The 17,894-nt window shown below is 46.1% G+C and overlaps 1 protein-coding gene across 1 annotated transcript; it reads right to left on the reverse strand.

Annotated features, from left to right (window-relative positions):
- Positions 1-13,270: 13,270 nt before the first annotated feature.
- LOC130357000 (Ig-like V-type domain-containing protein FAM187A) lies at positions 13,271-14,754 on the reverse strand. The gene has a single exon (XM_056559272.1). It carries the CDS (start codon positions 14,652-14,654, stop codon positions 13,407-13,409), a length of 1,248 nt encoding a protein of 415 aa, XP_056415247.1. The 5' UTR covers positions 14,655-14,754; the 3' UTR covers positions 13,271-13,406.
- Positions 14,755-17,894: the final 3,140 nt, after the last annotated feature.

Genomic DNA, 17,894 nt, shown 5'->3' on the forward strand with positions numbered 1-17,894 from the left:
CCTGTGGAGAGCCAGGGACACCTATTAAAGGCCTTTCACGACTCTGTAGCTGAGAAATTCAAATCCCTCCCTGACAAATTTCCCTCCCACTCAAAAGAGGGATATCTTTCTAAGAATGAACAAGCATCACTGAAAGCTTTACAGGACAATACAGACATTGTAATTCGCCCCACCGATAAGGGCGGAGGGGTTGTAATTCAGAACTATAATGATTATAACACCGAAGCCTGTAAAATACTAGGGGATATCTCATATTATCAGCGAACAAGTAACGATCCCCTACCGGATCTAAAAAAAAAACTAATATCTACCCTCCTAGAGGAGGGTTTGAAGCAACAAGTACTCACAAAAAAAAGAGAAGAATTTCTTATGGATACCCAATCCAAAAATGGCATTTTACTATCATTTACCTAAAATCCATAAAGACCAGACACACCCACCCGGAAGACCCATTATATCCGGAATAAACAGTATAACTAACAATTTTTCACAATACCTCGACCTAGTACTTCAACCTTACGTCCGAAACCTACCAAGCTATCTCAAAAACTCGGACGATTTAATGACCACTCTGAAAGACAATAAAATGGAGGGAAAAAGCGGAGGTAGCGTGGGGGTAGCGTGTTCCTTGCCGGTGATGGTAGCTTGGTATGCAGGCCAGCAGCGTGAGGACGGAGCCCAGAGGAGAGTCTGTAGAATAATGCAGAGGTATTGGAAGAAAAAGCTGCATTGGCGCTCCCAAGGAAGTAACCCAAGTCGTGGGTATTGATGCAAAATAATTTATTCTTACAGCATAAGAAATCAAAGAAAATAATAAATATAAAGCAAGACGCGTTTCGGTAAATAACATCTCAATTTCGTTGGTGGCCGCTCCTCGAAGCGCTGGGTGGACATTGAAATTACTGGAGCTGGTCTGGAGATATCCTCAGTGCCTTGGCTGCCTCGAGAGGCAGTTTCGAGGAGAAAGGTGAACTTGCTACCATGGGTATCTAGAGAGCTGATCATTACCATTCAGCGTTACCTCCCTAAGACGCGGCTCTTTGTTCCTGATGGCCCTATGACACAACTCCTGGGAAATCCCCGTTTCCCTCCGGGGCTCTTGGAGTCTTCATTCCTTGGGATCACAGAGCCCCCCTCCCTACCGATACGTGGGTTTCTAGATGGTATGGTGCCCCTTCCTTATGATGTTTTAGTTCCCGAGGCTCAGCACACCCCGGCTAGACACATGAATTACCTTCAGCTTCAACACTTTGTCCGGACAGAACACATGACTCTAAACCTGGGCAGACCCTTACTCCCTTTTGAGAAGCTCTGCACTTCCTCTTCCCCTAACCCCCAGGGCAGTGTCCCAAATCTATGGTCTCTTCTTGGAAGAGACAGCTCAGAATCCGCCGTCCTACGTTGCGGCCTGAGAGACGGAACTGCAGACTTCCTTTGCAGCGACTGACTGGTCTGTTGCAATCACTAAGTGCCATAAGCTCTCGATCTCATGTAAGGCCCAGTAAACCAACTTTAAGCTTCTGTCCCGTTGGTATAGGGTACCCGTGACTCTCCATAGAATGTTTCCCTCAGTGTCTCCCCTATGCTGGCGATGTGGTGGAGAGAGGGATACGATGTCCCATATATGGTGGTCATGCCCCGTGCTTGCTTCTTTCTGGACGGTGGTGCTGTCCCGAATGGAGACCGTCACGGGGATAAAATACCCTAATGATCCTAAAGTATTACTCCTGACAATCCTCCCCACCTCTTCTAGGACTCCCTCCAGGATCCTAGCCCATTTCATGCTAATGGCGGCCCATACGGTGATCCCCAGGCGCTGGAAGTCCATCCATCCCCCAACTGTGACTGACTGGTACACAAAATTACTGTTCCTCTGTCGTATGGAGGAATTGATGACAGACTCCTCAGGTCGCTCTGAGAAGTTTGTGACGATGTGGAGCCCATGGCTCGCCTTCCTGTAAACTCCCCTCTATAGAGATCATTGACTCCTAAGTTTGCCCAACACTACCGCCCTTATGACATTCCTTGACCGACTGCCCCTACCCCCCCCCCCCCACCTCCCCCCTCCCTGGCCAGGTGTCCAGTGGCTGTGCTTGCAGTTCGGGTGGGCGAGTGCTGATGGCTGGTGTTCACGGAGAGGTCATCCGTGTCGACCGGGAGACCGCAGGTCTGTATCCCTCCCTCTTCTCTCTCTCCCCACTCCTTCTCTCATCCTTTTCCCTCCCCTTCTTTGTTTCCCTTCCCCTCTTGCTACTCTCGCATCTACTTTTCTTATATCTATTTCTGATGTTTTGTTTTCTTCTATGACTATGGAGTATTATGTTCACCAGCCACATTATCTCATACTTATATTGCTCTGTCGCTGTTATGTGAGGTAGAAATGATTACATCCCTATTCTATCTTGATGGGCATTACCCTGTTCACACTCATGTATGGAACTATGATGTACAGTGCTTGATACTCTTAGTCTGGAATGTTTCTCTTTTTATGTTTAATAAAACATTGTTTGAATTTAAAAAAAAATTTGCTATACATTTACTTTGATGGGATTCTGCTGTTCCATTCACACAGCGGAAATTCCGCTTTCCGCATTCTGCAAAAATATAAGTCCAGATTTATATTTTTAATTCTGTGTTCTGAGAATTCCGGTAGAATTTCGCAATTCTATTCAGCAAGCTGTGGAAACAACTGTAACTCATATGTACCGGAGGATCTCTGGGGACAACTTGGCCTACCCTAAATCTTTGGTTACCTCCTACAAGTGCTGTCCATCATTGGAGGCCGCCTTCTGCTTGTATATGACCATATGTGGATGCTGGGACATATGCAACAATAGGCAGGAGCTGTCCCATTTAGATGAAAAGGTCATTTTACAGGTAGGGGGAGGCTGAGCTCTGAGCTTCAGCTAATGTGAAGATCCTGTCTTATCTATACACTGGTATCACCATTGACTCAAATTCTTTACTAACCACTTTTCAGCAGCCTCCTATCATCACTGACAGAACAGGAAATCTCAGCATAGATTAGGAAAAAAATCAGCAAAATCAGGAAAAAAAAATCACAAAAATGTCTTAAAAATATGTGAAACATTAAGAGGAGATTCATGAAAAGCCATGTAGAGGAAAAGTTGACCAGTTGCCTATAGCAACCAATCAGACTGCTTTTTTTATTTTTATTTTTTCATTTTTAAAAAGGCCTCTGAAAAATCAAAGAAGCGATCTGATTGGTTGCTATGGGTAACTGGTCAATTTTTCCTCTGCAAACCTTTTTGATGAATCTTCCCTCCAAAAGTTTGAAACATTAGGTCATTTTCTGATAACACATTCCTTTTAAGCAAACCATGCACATGAATATTGGCCAAAACTGCTCCATGGAATCAACTAACCATTTGATTATATAGAGGCCTACCAGCATTTCCCTCAACAGGAGACATAGAGGTAGAGAAGAATTGGGCATACTGGATTTACACATACAGAATTCTTTTGTACTCTGGCAGTGGCTTTCTCCCTGGCCCTGTTCAGATTAGATGCACAAGCATGGGCAAGCTAGGCGTGCATACAGTCGGTACTCCCCTGGTTTGAAGGAATTTTTTCATGGTATGTTTTAACCTCTGTGCTGTAAACCGGTAGGGTGGCGTTCCCTTCCACGTGTAGACAGTAGACAATAGTAAGCGTCCAGCACCAAGAAGGCAGGTAAAATCGTGCTTTATTGGAGGTACAAAAATAACAAACAGCATACATGGAGCGCAGTGCCTACGCGTTTCGGGCTGGTGTGCCCTTAGTCATGGCATAAAACATAACAACACTGTGACCTTTTTATAGCAAAAGACATTGTGGTCACATGATTGTAACTGCAGTGTGTTGGATCATCTAAAAAATACAGCATGGAATAAATCATAGGATTTGAGAAACGTTCTACATAAACGTAAGTGGTCTCTAATATATTAGTATAAGAATACATACAAACACCAAGTTCAAAAAAAGAGCCGGACACGGACAGTCACAATGTGGTTAATCATACTAATGAGGGCATTATTAATGATGATACAAATGTATGCATTGATTTTGTTGATCAAAAAAATATACTTACACTAAGAGCATTGAATATTGAATCGTCTACATTTTGTGATGAGGGACAGGGTGTTACTACATCTATTAGGGATTTTTATCCCATAGCATCCCGTCCTCCTGCCTTGGACAGATTTCAGGAACTAGTTGAACAGGATCTAGTAAAACTACAGGAAGAGGGGAAAAAAGCAAAAAATGCCCATGGTTCCAATCTGTCCAAAGCAGAAAAATTTGCAGTACAAGAGTAAAAAAATAACAAAAATGTGATTATTCATGTTTCAGACAAGGGTGGATGTATTGTCGTTCTGGATGTGGGTTTGTACGAGAAACTGAATATGGATATGCTCTCGAATCAATCCACATACAGACGACTCCAAGGGGATCCTACCAGAAATTGCCAGGTTGCTTTAAACAGATTCCTGGAGGAGGGACTCCAAATGGGGATCCTCGACAATAAAATTAAGGAATATTTGATGGTTAGGGACCCAGTCACCCCAGTCTTCCACTCTCTCCCCAAGGTCCAAAAAGGGGTTTTTCCACCTCCCCTCCGCCCTGTTGTGGCAGGTATTGGATCTCTTGGGGAGAGACTGGGAGACTGGGTTGACAGTTATTTACAGCCCCTTACAAAAATTACACCCAGCTACATTAAGGACACAAAACATGTTCTTCATGTGATGGATGGTATAAAATGGGATTCCACTTATGCGTGGGCTACATGCGATGTGGTTTCCCTTTATCCATCCATCCCCTGGGCAGAGGGTTTAAGAGCATTGGCAAAACACATGGATACATACAGTCGGTACTCCCCTGGTTTGAAGGAATTTATTTTAATGGCCACAGAATTTCTGTTAAAAAACAATTATTTTATGTTTAATGACCAGTATTTTCTTCAAACCAGGGGAGCCTCAATGGGGGCAAAATATTCCCCGTCTTTTGCCAACATCTACATGAGTCAGTGGGAGGAGGAGGTGATTTTTTCAAATAATAATTCATATCAACAACAGATCAAATGGATGGGGAGATTTATAGACGATCTCATTTTTGTGTGGAGAGGATCTGAACTAGAGTTTAAAGACTTTGTCCAATATATCAATCAGAACTATCTAAATCTTTCCTTTGCCTCCACTTTTCATGGGGAAGCATGGATGTATGCTTTTTGGATGTATGCTTCTCTGTGGAAAATAATGAGATTGTCGTAGCTCTCTATAGAAAAGAGAATGCAGGAAATGCAATTCTACAGGCAACATCGTGTCACCCGCAACATGTCCTCCGTAACATTCCCTATGGGGAATGGTGCAGGTTAAGATGCAATTGCAGCAAGCAGGAAACATTCATTCGGGAATCAGATTTACTTTTTGATAGACTGTGCGATAGAGAGTACCGTCCAGAGACACTCAATAAGGTTGGAATCAGAGCAGCCAGTTTAAATAGACAGGACCTTATAGTACACAGTACAAGGAATAGGAAACAACATAGTGCCCATTCCCCCTATTTTATCACACAGTATAGCAAACAATTCCATAAGATTAGAGTGACTATTGTGACAATATGTCTTGTCTTCAATAAACGCAAGTTTTCATCTGAACTCCTGGTGCCGGACATTGCATTCTTACCCGGATTGTATCAGTGAAGCCGGGGCGGTGCCGGCGGGTCCGCGGCACAGGTGTGCTCAGAAGGGAGTGAGCTGACTTCAATCTAATCTAATTCCATAAGATTGGTAATATCATCAAAAAGAATCTACCTATACTACATCAAGATACTGTGTTGCATAACTTATTACAAGATTACTTTAAAATGGTATCCAAGAAAGGTCCATCATTGGGATCCATTCTTTCCCCCAGCATGTTTCAAAATAGTGATAAAAAACACACTGACATAAATTGGTTGCCACATGACGCTATGGGATAAAAATCCCTATTAGATGTAGTAACACCCTGTCCCTCATCACAAAATGTAGACGATTCAATATTCAATGCTCTTAGTGTAAGTACATTTGTTTGATCAACAAAATCAATACATACATTTGTATCATCATTAATAATGCCCTCATTAGTATGATTAACCACATTGTGACTGTCCGTGTCCGGCTCTTTTTTTTTAACTTGGTGTTTGTATGTATTCTTATACTAATATATTAGAGACCATTTATGTTTATGTAGAACGTTTCTCAAATCCTGTAATTTATTCCATGCCGTATTTTTTAGATGATCCAACACACTGCAGTTACGATCATGTGACCACAATGTATTTTGCTATAAAAAGGTCACAGTGTTGTTATGTTTTATGCCATGACTAAGGGCACAACAGCCTGAAATGCATAGGCACTGCGCTCCATGTATGCTGTTTGTTATTTTTGTACCTCCAATAAAGCACGATTTTACCTGCCTTCTTGTTGCTGGACGCTTTCTATTGTCACATGTGTCTAGACAGCTTAAGACTAAATGCTATAGAGAGCTGTATAAAAATCTAGGAGGCTTGAGAGAGCTTCTTAACATGTATAGAGAACTTTAAATGTATAGAGAGTTCTAAATGTCTAGTGAGATAATGCTAGTCCCAAGAATGTGTCAGGATGGATATATGTATAATAATTTCATCTTAAGCCTTCGTCCTAGTTCCTCTGCCTTAGGGGACAGGCGTCGGGGTCAACTTGTTTTAAGTAAGGGGGTTTGTGGTGTCCTGGCACCATATTACATACAGTACCTTGGTAGGGGTCCACAAAGTCAGAGTTCCTAGGAACTGTGGGGTCCTCAGATCTAGTCTCCCCCTAGTCACCCTTTAGATAACTAATATATTGCATAATTAAATGTAAATAAATGTATATAGAAAGTGTACTTACCTTGCGCTAGCGTCGCAGGACCTGCGGGTCACGTGACGAGGTTTAGACTCTATGGTTAATGCAAAGGACCTTTGGAGGTTCATAGGCCATGTGATACCCACAATGCTTTGTGAGTCTGATTGACAGATGGCGTGGACCGATCCTGAAGCGGCCAGCCCCTGCCCATATAAGGGAGCTGCAGCCATTATTCTCTCTCTTGTTTCTGCGCTGCCAAGCAAGCAGCATCATTGCTCTTGGGTTGCTGTCACTGAATGAGGTAGGACCTCCGCAACTTACAACGACAATTACCAGGCCAAAGCCTTGAATTACACAGTGAGTTCTTATAAATTCTCCGTAATTACTGGCAAGGACCCTGGACCTAAACTTAACCCCATATCCAGCGGATCTACGCATACTAAATTCCTGCAAGCTAAAGAACTTACTTAAAGTCCCATCCAACGGTCAATCTCAGCCAAGCTATTCATAGACTCTGTTAGGCTGGGTTCACACCACGTTTTCTTAAACACAGTTCCTGTATACGGTTGGGAGGAGGGAGGGTGGGGCCGTATGCGGTTTCCCGACTGCAGGCAAAAACGTGGTCAACCACGTTTTTGCCTGCGGTCGGGAAACCGCATACGTCCGAAAACGAAGCCGACCGGAGGCTGCGGTTCACTCCGGTCGGCTCATAGACATACATTAAATACGGTTCCCGAATACGGCTGAGTGCGGGCACCGCGATTAAGCCCCGCCCCCTCCTCCCAGCCGTATACGGGAGCCGTATTTAACAAAACGTGGTGTGAACCCAGCCTTACAAAGACTGTTTGTATGTTCGCATGTTGCTGAAAATCTTCAGTAAAAGTTGATGCAAGTTTTCAGCGAAGCTCTGGTTGTGGACAATTCTTTACTCTGCAAAGACCTATCGTCCTTGGGAAGGGTGGCGATAGGCCAAATCACGCAGCATTTAACCCTTACCCTGGCGTCATGACTGATAAGGGTTAATAGAACCTTTTGTAAACTGCAGAGCAACATCCTTACCACCACATCCACAAGGCAACCACCACAACTACTATAAACCCTCCGAACCTCTCCTCATCACAACCATAACCCCCCCTACACCTCTCCTCATCACTACTATAACCCCCCCTGCACCTCTCCTCATCACTACTATAACCCCTCCTGACCTCTCCTCATCACTACTATAACCCCCCCTGCACCTCTCCTCATCACTACTATAACCCACCCTGCACCTCTCCTCATCATTACTATAACCCCCTCACACCTCTCCTCATCACTACTATAACCCCCACCTGCACCTCTCCTCATCACTACTATAACCCCTCCGCACCTCTCCTCATCACTACTATAAACCCCCCCCCCCCCCCCGCACCTCTCCTCATCACTACTAGAGATGTTGCAAAACTTAGCATGTTCGCGTTCGCATCGCTCGGCGAACATATGTGAAGTTCGATTCGCCCCCTATACTTTAACATTGCGGTAAACATTGACCCTGTGAGTCAGCAGACACATTACAGCCAATCAGCAGCAGTCCCTCCCTTCCAGACCCTCCTACCTCCTGCACGGATGCCATTTTACCTTCATTTGGCATGCTGCAGGCTTAGAAAGTGGAGGGACAGAGAAGCTGCTCCTGCTGTAATGGGGAAAGTGATAGCTAGGTTGCTGCTAGGTGGTGTATTCAGGGTCCACTTTACTCCTAAAGCACTAGTCTAACATCTGCTTTAAGGACAGCACCCAAAAAAGTTGTTTTAGAGCTCAAATATCAGTCTTTGTGTCTTGCAACAGCTGGAGGCACCCTGGTTGGGAGGGAACCACTGGTTAAAAGGGGTACTCCGGTGTAAAACTTAAGTTCCTTCAAGCAACTAACTACAGTATTAAAAGGGCTATAAGTTCAGTCCGTGTGTCTTGCAACTGCTGGAGGCACCCTGGTTGGGGACCTCTGCTTAAAAGGGGATCTCCGATGGCAACCTTTTTTGCTCATTGTCACACTAGTGCAAATCACATTTGGTTTGACAGCTGTTCAAATAAAAGAAAATAAAAACCTTTTTTGGCTGGGAAATGAAACCAGTGCTGCCTAAAGGGGGGCTCTAACTATGTGCTGCCTAATATATGGGAATCTATGTGCTGCCTAAAGGGGGATCTAAATATGTGCTGCCTAAAGGGGGCTCTATGTGCTGCCTAAAGGGAGGCTCTAACTATGTGCTGCCTAATATGTAGGAATCTATGTGCTGCCTAAAGGGGGCTCTATGTGCTGCCTAAAGGGAGGCTCTAACTATGTGCTGCTTAATATGGGGAATCTATGTGCTGCCTAAAGTGGGGCTCTAACTATGTGCTGCCTAACATGGGGGAATCTATGTGCTGCCTAAAGGGGGGATCTAACTATGTGCTGCTTAATATGGGGGAATCTATGTGCTGCCTAAAGGTGGTCTCTATGTGCTGCCTAAAGGGGGCTCTAACTGTGTGCTGCCTAACATGGGGGAATCTATGTGCTGCCTAAAGGGGGGATCTAACTATGTGATGCCTAAAGGGGGGATCTATGTGCTGCTCTATGTGCTGCCTAAAGGGAGGCTCTTCCTATGTGCTGCCTAAGGGGGGGCTCTAACTATGTGCTGACTAATATGGGGGAATCTATGTGCTGCCTAAAGGGGGGGATCTAACTATGTGATGCCCAAAGGGGGGATCTAACTATGTGATGCCCAAAGGGGGGCTCTGTGTGCTGCCTGAAAGGGGATAAAGCATGTTATTCCAAACCATTTAGGAATAATAGGTGATTTATGCCCTTTATGGATTAAAACCAGACTCTGCATCAACTATGTAATTTCCAATGGGAGTTTTTCCATGGATCCCCCTCCAGCACGCCACAGTCCAGGTGTTAGTCCCCTTGAAACAACTTTTATTGTGGCCAGAAAGAGTCCCTGTGGGTTTTAAAATTCGCCTGCCCATTGAAGTCAATGGCGGTTCGCCCAGTTCGCAAACATTTGCGGAAGTTCGCGCCGTTCGCAAACCGAAAATTTTATGTTTGCGACATCACTAATCACTACTATAACTCCCCCTGCACCTCTCCTAATAACTACTATAACGCCCCTCCTGCACCTCTCCTCATCACTACTATAACCCCCCCTGCACCTCTCCTCATCACTACTATAACCCCCCCACACCTCTCCTCATCACTACTATAACCCCCCCACACCTCTCCTCATCACTACTATAACCCCCCCTGCACCTCTCCTCATCACTACTATAACCCCGCCTGCACCTCTCCTCATCACTACTATAACCCCCCCTGCACCTCTCCTCATCACTACTATAACCCCCCCGCACCTCTCCTCATCACTACTATAACCCCCACTGCACCTCTCCTCATCACTACTATAACCCCCCGCACCTCTCCTCATCACTACTGTAACCCCCCCACACCTCTCCTCTTCACTACTATAACCCCCCCTGCACCTCTCCTCATCAGTACTATAAGCCCCCCCTGCACCTCTCCTCATCACTACTATAACCCCGCGCACCTCTCCTCATCACTACTATAACCCCAACGCACCTCTCCTCATTACTACTATAACCCCCCCTGCACCTCTCCTCATCACTACTATATCCCCCCCGCACCTCTCCTCATCACTACTATAACGCCCCCTGCACCTCTCCTCATCACTACTATAACCCCCCTACACCTCTCCTCATCAGTACTATAACCCCCCCTGCACCTCTCCTCATCACTACTATAACCCCCCCGCACCTCTCCTCATCACTACTATAACCCCCCGCACCTCTCCTCATCACTACTATAACCCCCGCACCTCTCCTCATCACTACTATAACCTCCCGCACCTCTCCTCATCACTACTATAACCCCCCCTGCACCTCTCCTCATCACTACTATAACCCCCCCGCACCTCTCCTCATCACTACTATAACCCCCCCTGCACCTCTCCTCATCACTACTATAACCTCCCCGCACCTCTCCTCATCCCTACTATAACCCCCCGCATCTCTCCTCATCACTACTATAACCCCCCTGCACCTCTCCTCATCACTACTATAACCCCCCCGCACCTCACCTCATCATTAATATAACCCCCCGCACCTCTCCTCATCACTACTATAACCCCTCCTGCACCTCTCCTCATCACTACTATAACCTCCCCGCACCTCTCCTCATCCCTACTATAACCCCCCGCATCTCTCCTCATCACTACTATAACCCCCCTGCACCTCTCCTCATCACTACTATAACCCCTCCAGCACCTCTCATCATCACTACTATAACCCCCCGAACCTCTCCTCATCACTACTATAACCCCCCCGCACCTCTCCTCATCACTATTATAACCCCCCCGCACCTCTCCTCATCACTACTATAACCTCAACGCACCTCTCCTCATCCCTACAATAACCCCCCGCATCTCTCCTCATGACTACTATAACCCCCCTGCACCTCTCCTCATCACTACTATAACCCCCCGCACCTCTCCTGATCACTAATATAACCCCCTTGCACCTCTCCTGATCACTAATATAACCCCCTGCACCACTCCTCATCACTACTATAATCCCCCCGCACCTCTCCTCATCACTACTATAACCCCCCTGCACCTCTCCTCATCACTACTATAACCACCCTGCACCTCTCTTCATCACTACTATAACCCCCTTTCACCTCTCCTCATCACTACTATAACCCCCTGCACCTCCCTTCATCACTACTATAACCCCCCGCACCTCTCCTCATCACTACTATAACCCCCCCGCACCTCTCCTCATCACTACTATAACCCCTCCTGCACCTCTCCTCATCACTACTATAAACCCCCCGCACCTCTCCTCATCACTACTATAACCCCCCACACCTCTCCTCATCACTACTATAACCCCCTGCACCTCTCCTCATCACTACTATAACCCCCGCACCTCTCCTCATCACTACTATAACCCTCCCTGCACCTCTCCTCATCACTACTATAACCCCTCCTGCACCTCTCCTCATCACTACTATAACCCCCCCTTGCACCTCTCCTCATCACTACTATAACCCCACTGCATCTCTCACCACCCCCAGAACACCCCCCTGCACCTCTCATCACCCCCCATAACACCCCCTCTCATCACCTCCATAACACCCCCCCTCCCATCACCCCCATAACACCCCGCTGCACCTCTCATCACCCCCATAACCTCCCCATGCACCTCTCATTACCCCTATAACACCCCAAGCACCTCTTCCCCTGCACCTCTCATCACCATTGTAGTCTGCAAACAACACCCCAACCCGAGCAACCACCCCCCCCTCCCCGGCGCCCGCCCCCGCCCGTTCACCCACCCTGCCGGGGATCTGTGCAGCTGCTCCTGTCACAGTGTCACTGCACAGGGAGGATCTGTCGGGAGGATGCTTTAGCTGGACTGGAGAACGCGTAGGGACAGGTCAGGTGACTGGAGTAGACGTGCGTGCCTGCGCGGGGCACGTCGACTCCCATCAGCCCCTGGCCTGTCCGGCCCTGCCGTACTTCTTCAGGGGCCCGTGCCCTAGAAAGAGCAGGCCATAGTCCTCGGGCCCCCCCAGACAGGGGTCAGTGAGTGACAGTCACTCACTGACAAGCTGGTAAAAAAAAAAATAATGGTCCAGGGACGTCCGGGCCTCCTGAAGCTCCGGGCCCCATACAAGTGTATGGGTTGTACCCCCCTGATGGCGGCCCCAGTACCTCCAGCTTTTGCAAAACTACAATGCCCAGCATACATGGTCTGTCAGTGCATGTTGGGAGTTGTAGTTTTACAACAGCTGGAGGCACACTGGTTGCAAAACACTGAGTTAGGTAACAAATCCTAACCCAATGTTTCGCAACCTACGTGCCTCCAGCTGTTGCAAAACTAAAACTCTCAGCGTGCACTGACAGCCAAAAAGCATGCTGGTAGTTGTAGTTGTGCCTCCAGCTGTTGCAAAACTACAACTCCCAGCATGCCCTTTGGCTGTGCATGCTGGGAGTTGTTGCTAAGCAACAGCAGGCAAGGCTGCTGCTGCTGTCATTTTCTCGCCGTTGATCATCGCCGCCAGTTCTGGGGCCCGCAATACCGCTACTGACGCCAGGGATTGGGGGGCCCCTTCTGCTGGTGTCACCTCCCGGCACCCTCTCTCGCCCTTCGGAAGAGGAGCGAAGTGGGTGCCGTCATTGTCACCCCCAGCAGGAGTCCTTATTCACGTGCAGGTAACGGCAGGCAGCCCTGATTCGATGGCAGGCATCCTGTTCCATTCACCGCCAGATTACCGGTGGTGAAGAGAAACACAGAGACCATACAGGTACGCTCTTGGTCCTGGTGGGGTTAAACAGACCATGAACTTTGTTACTTATATAAAAAAAAAATTTAAAACACGGAAGCATTTTATTCGTTTTATTAATATTAACATGCAAAGCAACACTAGATATATAGAAGACATCTTCTTCTTTTCTGTATGGATCTCATACTCCGTCATCATGTATTGAACTGCAATGTTCGGCACACAGGAGGAGGCTCAGGTACAACAGCAAAAGAACTTTGCACAATGAACGACGAGGAAGATAATGATGAGCACTGGAATACTTATCAAAATGTTCTTCATGACAAATATAGCATCAGGATCGCTGAACTTACGTTTTTTCAGAGGATCTCTTTGCACAGACAACTTAAAGCCGGCCGTCAGTTTCCCCTGCAGCCAGCAATAGTAGGTTCCTGCGTCACTGTACTGGATGGAGCGAAAGTTCAGATGGCCTCCATGATCAATGAAGACTCTCATAGACTTTTTAGCACCAATTAGATTCTCTGTGAGATAAAGTCGCTCATTATCTTTGTCCCAGGCCACCGCATGTTCTGGCCTTACTCCTGGACAAGAAATACTCATTCTGCTGCCCATTGTTTGAGTATGAATCTCCATTGGTACCTTAGAGATCCATGGGATGTAATCTTTAAGCTTTCCTATAGTGTGCATCAGAGTGCTCAACATGCCCATAACTCCCTTCTTCCGCACATGACATTTAGTCATGCAGCTCCGGATCAGGATCTCTGGTCTTCGCTTGGAGAGCAATTTCTTGAATTTGAGTGGAACAGCTTCTGAGCCACATGAAGACACATCATTCTTGTTTGCATGAAATCTGGGGTTGAGGTAGGAACTATTGACATAGCACAGGCCAATGCTCCTTTGTTCCCCTCTGACATCACATCGGTCACACACTGTCCAATCCGAAAAAGTGGTGAAGGCTACAAAGTATTTGTTTTTCAGATGTGGCTGTGGCTTGCCATCTTTCTCTACAAAAGATACAAGGGCATCCTTGGAGTCCTGAATATCAACATTGTATCCATAAAAGAAGTGTCCATCCTGTGTGCCGCATAGATAATTTCCGGAATTTTCTATTTGTGCCTTATGTACAATAAGGTTGAACATCCGGATAGTGAACTTTAAAGAGGTATCATAAGCGTCCCGAACATTTTCTACATCGAGTTGCACCGTACCTTTGAAGTCTGTGAGGACCATGGGCTTGTCTCCGCTCTTCTTCTGGTAGTACCATACCACGTACTTTGTTTCCTCAGGCTTGCATTGGCAAGGAAGTTCAATTGTCACGTCAGACAGATAAGCAGCCGTTTCAAACAGGAGGTATGCCGGGCATTTTGTAGAGCTGAGTATGTCGTCATCTTTCGCAATAGTGGTTGAGCTGCTTGCAGGAATGAAATAAAGCAAGAAAATGGCAGCTACAAAAGCGAGAAGAGGACAATATCGAAGCATCATCTTCAGGTAGAAGAGTAGCAGTCTAATCGTATGCAAGATAAAGCATCAAGTGGGATCATTTGTTGACTGCTATCGGTATAACCTGAGAGACACCACCGTGTCATGATGATGTCACTTCCTTAAGATTCTAAGTTCTATTGCATGTCTCCTAAGGAGTTGATCTGCTTTACTCAATACCTTTTTGTTAGCAAAGTTGTCCAGGGTTAAAAAAATCGTGGCTGCTTTTTGCCAAAAAAAAGCATCACAGTATTGGGGAGATTCATCAAAACCTGTGCAGAGGAAAAGTTGCCAAGTTGCCCATAGCAACCAATCAGATCGCTTCTTTCATTTTTAACAAGGCCTCTGCAGAAAATCTGTCCATCTTTTCCTTTGCACAGGTTTTGATAAATCTCCCCCTATATGTGTCTGGTTCAGCACAATCCACCATAAGGCGGCCTTCACACACGACAGTTTCTATTTTGTTTTTTTATACTGCACTGCAGCTATTGAGCCAAGGCCAGCAGTGGATCCAGTGGGATGGAGAAGTACAAGTCCTTTCTTTTTATTTCTCATTCCTTTAGAATACACTTTGGGGCTTAACCACTGCAGGGGCAGTTTAAAAAGAAAAGAATAGAAACTACTGTGCGTCATGGCAGGCTTATGGAGCAAAATTGCAATACCAGACACAGCCCATCGTCAGGTGTGGTGCTGTGTCTGGAATAGTAAGAGTTTTAGTCTGGGAGCAGCCAGAAAACCACAGGATGGGAAACGCAAATCTACAAAGTGCAACTGCTATTCCAAGCTGTCAGTGAATGAAGGTAGTTGTAGTTTTCCAACACCTGGAGAGTCAAAGGTTGGGGGACACTGATCTAAGCAAACTTCTGCAAGCCAAATATAGTGACCCCCCGACCTACGATGGCCCCGACATACGATCATTTCAACATACGATGGCCTCTCAGAGGCAGCATCAACATACGATGCTTTTGTATGTCGGGGCCATCGCATAAATGGCTATCCGGCAGCACAGACTGCTTCAGCTGCCGCCAGATAGCCGTTTACGGTGCCCCGTGTGGTCTGCTGACGATCACTTACCTGTCCTCGGGCTCCGGCGCGTCCTCATCGGGATCCCCTGCATCGTCGGTGCTCTTCATCATCGTCATCACGTCACTGTTGTAGTTGTGCAACATCTGGAGGTCCGCAGGTTGTAGACCACTGTCCTATACTTAACATTGCACGGATTCCTCAACATACGATGTTTTCAACAAACGATGGTCCATTTGGAATGGATTACCATTGTATGTTGAGGGACCACTGTACATCAATGTCCTAAAGCTTTTTTGTTTCTTAATAGTCTGCTAAAATATATAAAATATATCAGTGTTGGTAAAATCTATCAGCCCGGCATCCAGTCTGTCTTAACCTCTTCAGGACGCCGGGCGTATGCATACGCCCTGCATCCCGAGTCCTTAAGGACATGGGGCATATGCATACGCCCGTGGGAATTCCAGTCCCCGCCGCTAGCTGGTTGGGGACCGAACCGGGATGCCTGCTGAAATCATAAAGTGGCCACTGCCGGGCTATCGGGGGCCCCGATCCGCTACTAAGCAGCCCGCAGGGATGTCCCGAATGTGACGGGGCCCTCTGCGGGCACGGGGCCCGGAGCAGGTGTTCCATGAGCACCAATGATGATCCAGCCCTGACCGACGGTGGGGGGGGGGGTAAAGGAAGGGGGCAGTAAGGGATATTTACTGCTGCCCTTCCTAGTGGGTGCCAAACTGAAAGTCCCAGCATGCCCATACAGCCAAAGGCTGTCTGGGCATGCTGGGAGTTGTAGTTTTGCAAAATCTGGAGGGTTACAGTTTGGAGACCACTGTTACAGTGGTGCCCAAACGGTAGCCCTCCAGATGTTGCCAAACTACAACTCTCAGCATTCTTAGACTGCCCAGGCATGCTGGGAGTTGTAGTTCTTTAACATCTGTCCCTTCAGATTTTGCAAGTTTCATGAAATTTTGGAAAATTGCTGCTCTACTTTGAAGCCCTCTAATTTTTTCAAAAAGTAAAAATATGTCCATTTTATGATGCCAATATAAAGTGGACATCAAAAACAAAATGAAACAAAAATGTAGTCAGCACCTAGCCCAAAACATGAGTGCACGCTACTGTGGCAAGTACAAGACATGTAAAAAAAAAAGAAAATGGCAGCAGCACACTTGGTCAACAAAATGGAGGCTCTTAGCGCATTTTTTGATCAAAACGTGTCCCTCATCCACCACGTGGAGGTGGCCTCATATAGGATGGGACCCTAACATTCACTCACCTCAGGCCGTGCATCCCCTCCCCTATTTCACAGGAGGTGGTTTTAGGTTGTTAGTGGATCCAGCATGTCGCCCAGCCTGAGGTGAGTGAATGTTAGGGTCCCATCCTATATGAGGCCCACTCCACGTGGTGGATGGGGGACACGTTTTGATCAAACAGTGCGCTAAGAGCCTCCATTTTGTTGACCAAGTGTGCTGCTGCCATTTTCTTTTTCTTCTTTTACATATAAAGTGGACATATTGTATTTGTGAATAAAAATTTTATTTATTTGGAATATCCATTTTCCTTACAAGCAGAGAGCTTCAAAGTTATAAAAATGCAACATTTTCAAAATTTTCATGAAATTTTGGAATTTTTCACCAAAAATGGATGCAAGTAATGACCAAAATTTACCACCAAAATAAAGTAGAATATGTCACGAAAAAACATTCTCAGAATCTGAATATTCAGTAAAAGTGTTTTAGAGTTATTAATGCGTAAAGTGATGGTGGTCAGAATTGCGAAAAAGGGCTCAATCCTTAAGGTGAAAAAGGGCTGCGTCCTTAAAGGGTTAAATCAACTGGTGCCAGAAAGTTAAACAGATTTGTAAATTACTTTTATTAAAAAATCTTACTCCTTCCAGTACTTATCATCTGCTGTATGTTCCACAGGAAGTTCTTTTCTTTTTGAATTTCCTTTCTGCCTAACCACAGTGCTCTCTGCTGACACCTCTGTCCATGTCAGGAATTGTCCAGAGCAGGAGCAAATCCCCATAGCAAATCTCTCTTGCTCTGGACAGTTCCTGACATGGACAGAGGTGACAGCAGAGAGCATTGTGGTCAAACAGAAAGGAAATTCAAAAAGAAAAGGACTTCCTGTGGAGCATACAGAAGCTGATAAGTACTGGAAGGATTAAGATTTTTTTTTAATAAAAGTAATTTACAAATCTGTTTAACTTTCTGGCAC

This window comes from Hyla sarda, chromosome 2 (genome assembly GCF_029499605.1).
Source record: "Hyla sarda isolate aHylSar1 chromosome 2, aHylSar1.hap1, whole genome shotgun sequence".
Taxonomy (NCBI): Eukaryota; Metazoa; Chordata; class Amphibia; order Anura; family Hylidae; genus Hyla; species Hyla sarda.